Source organism: Gavialis gangeticus, unplaced genomic scaffold (genome assembly GCF_001723915.1).
Source record: "Gavialis gangeticus isolate Ggan-Ray unplaced genomic scaffold, GavGan_comp1, whole genome shotgun sequence".
Taxonomy (NCBI): Eukaryota; Metazoa; Chordata; order Crocodylia; family Gavialidae; genus Gavialis; species Gavialis gangeticus.
Genome location: NW_017729025.1, coordinates 153,978,960 through 153,981,701, shown reverse-complemented (window position 1 = coordinate 153,981,701; position 2,742 = coordinate 153,978,960). Strand labels below are relative to the sequence as shown.

The window sequence follows — 2,742 nt, the reverse complement described above, 5'->3', positions numbered from 1 at the left end:
TTTTTTAACCTGTATAACAAATCAAGATCACCATGCCATTGCCCCTGCCACAGGCCCCTATCAAGAGCATACCTCTCAAATTGAGCCCTCCTGAAATGTCTGTGTAAACAACACATCTTGCAGCAAGACTAGAAAACTAGCAGATTCAGACTTTGGCTTTCTGGGCTTTGCTACCAGAGTAGATGGCATGGTACCTGCCTTCTACAGGCCTGATGATGTTCCCATTTAAGTTAATGGAAAACCTCCTGATGAAGGCTCTTCTGAATGTGGTTATAACTATTCCTACCAGAGTTCAGAGAACACTAACATCAGTTCAGCATCACTGGGCAGTACACATGCACATTTACTGTGCAGTAACTGACATTACATTGGAGTACGGACATGCACCTACACTTGTACACCTGTATCACACAGTAAATATGGTGACTCACTCTGACTTGAGTATAAATTTGATACTTGCATAATGCAGGTATCAATTTATGCCCGATTAGTTACTGCACAGTAATGCACACGTAGATGTGTTACTGTGCAGTAACCCAGGGGGCCTCCCTGCTGGGTCTACCCAGCCACTAGGGGGCTGGCCTGAGCCCAGCCCCAGGCCTCATGGCTGGCTGCCTCTCCTGGCTTCAATTTGGGACTAAAGTTAGTCCCAAGTGCTAGCAGCCATGTGGCTGGAGGCTGGAGGCTGGAGGTCCCCACAGGGGCACATGGCAGGCTGCTCTAACCTAATTTATTCCCAGGTTGCCTGCATGTGTAGACACCAGCCTATTCCTGCTTACTGAGCAGTAATTTACTGTGCAGCAAATTTAAGCCATCTTAAATCATGTATAGACACGCTCACTGAATTGAATCATGTGGGTGCACTGGTGAGAGCATTAGGCCATGGAAGATGCCTGGTGAGAGATGAGAGGGGTAGGATGGATATTGGTTGCCTTATTCTGTTCCTAGTGGAAATGCTAGGGAAGCATGTTACCATCCTGCTCCCCCCATCCCCTAATACTGGTCCAAACACAACATAAGCACAGAAGGAAGCTAAGCATTTTGTTCCTTACATTAGGGAAGTCTTCATCAACTGCAAAGATCTTCAGGGGTTTGGAAGGAGCTCCAGCCTCCATGACCAGACTGTTACGGGTAAGGCCAGTAGACACGGTCCCTGTGTAGTTCATGTGCTCAAAGTATGGTGCGTGGATACTTTTGTCGATTACTTTGATCTCTACATTAGTTAAAGCATATTTCTCTATGCTGTTGGCTTGGGTGGCCTGCAAAAGAAAGAGACAAAGAGATGGAGGTACTAATGCCAGCTATTCCTATTTTTGGTATGATCAGAGTGGATCTAGGATTTTGAAAAGTGGAGTGGGGTGGAGAGGTCACTGGCATGGAGGCTTTGATCATCAGCCAAGACTGGTTCCCAAAATCGGGGTTCTTGAAAGCAGAGAGTACACTGTGCATGTACTACAGAGTTGAAGGAGGGTATAACCATACCACAGGATTCACCCCTGAGCATGATGGACTTGATCCAAAATCTGTTGAAGTCAGTGGGATTCTTGCCATTGATTCCAATGAGCCTTGAGTTAGGGGGTGTTAGAGGTGGGAATAAGTTAACATTTAGGGCAGGGACACATGGTCAGGACACCTGGGTTCAAGGCCTGTCTTTGCCATTGTCTTCCCCTGTGATCCTGGATTAATCTTTTAATGTCACCACTTTCCCCTGAGTTTAATCATCTGGAGACATGAGGCACTTGTGCTACAGTTTGTATCTGTGAAGTGCTTTGAAACTCTTCAGGGCAAAGTGCACCAAGACTTAGTCGAGCCAGATACTCTGAACCAACACATGCAACTGTGCTGTGTACTGCAAACAAGCTCCTCCATTTGCTGCTTGGTGCTTTAGAGCTTTACACATACACTGTTTGGGAAAGAAATGTCTTGATGCTCTTAACTCTCTTTCTAGGAGCTTTTCTGTAGGAGGTGATTATACAGTTGCTTTGATGCAGATGATGATGATGATGATGATACCCAAGTCCCACATCATTTTAAGAACGTAAATGCCAGACTGCTCAGACCAGTGGTCTGTCTAGCTCAGTATCTTGTGTCCAGCAGTGACAGGAGTGGATACTTTAGAGCAGGGGTATGAAACATGCAGGCCGTGGAGCCATTCTGTCTGGTCTGCCAGACTACCAGTGTCGCTGGGAAATGTGGCCTGTCGCAGAATGGCTATCAGGGACAGGAGAGTGAGTAAGGGCTGATGCAGCCCTTGTCACCCTCTGGTCACTTCACCAGTCACCACTGCTGCAGCCCTATCTCCCCAGCTGCCAGCCCCCACTGCTTGCTTCATGCTGGAGCTAGAGCTGCCACCACTGCAGGGGCACACAGTGGGCAGCAGTTCCGACGCACAGGACATGCGTTGGGGGCTGGAGTCACTGCTGTGTCCTCTGAGTCAAAGCTGGAACTGCCACTGTATGCTCTGGTCTAAAGCTGAACCAGGTGTTCTGGTCCAGAGCCAGAACTGCCACCGGTGCAACAGTTTCAACATGCTCCAGTCTGAGTCAGACCTGCAAGGAGTCCTATGATCCTGATCTGCCCAGGGCACAAGGTGAGTTTGACACCACAGCTTTAGAGGGCATACATTGAACAGGGTATATCTATAGTGATCTATCCCCTGTCCATTATCCTCCCTGGCATCCAACATCATTAGTTTAGCGATAACAGAGGATAGATCTCTGACCATTTTTAGTACCACTTTCA

General features: G+C 47.7%; 1 protein-coding gene across 1 annotated transcript in view; it reads right to left on the bottom strand.

Annotated features, from left to right (window-relative positions):
* CDHR5 (cadherin related family member 5) overlaps positions 1 to 2,742 on the bottom strand; it is a 59,142-nt gene that overhangs the window by 30,524 nt on the left and 25,876 nt on the right. Inside the window, exon 10 of the mRNA XM_019519802.1 lies at positions 1,053 to 1,259. Coding sequence (XP_019375347.1) covers positions 1,053 to 1,259 — 207 coding nt within the window. The remainder of the gene's footprint in view (positions 1 to 1,052; positions 1,260 to 2,742) is intronic.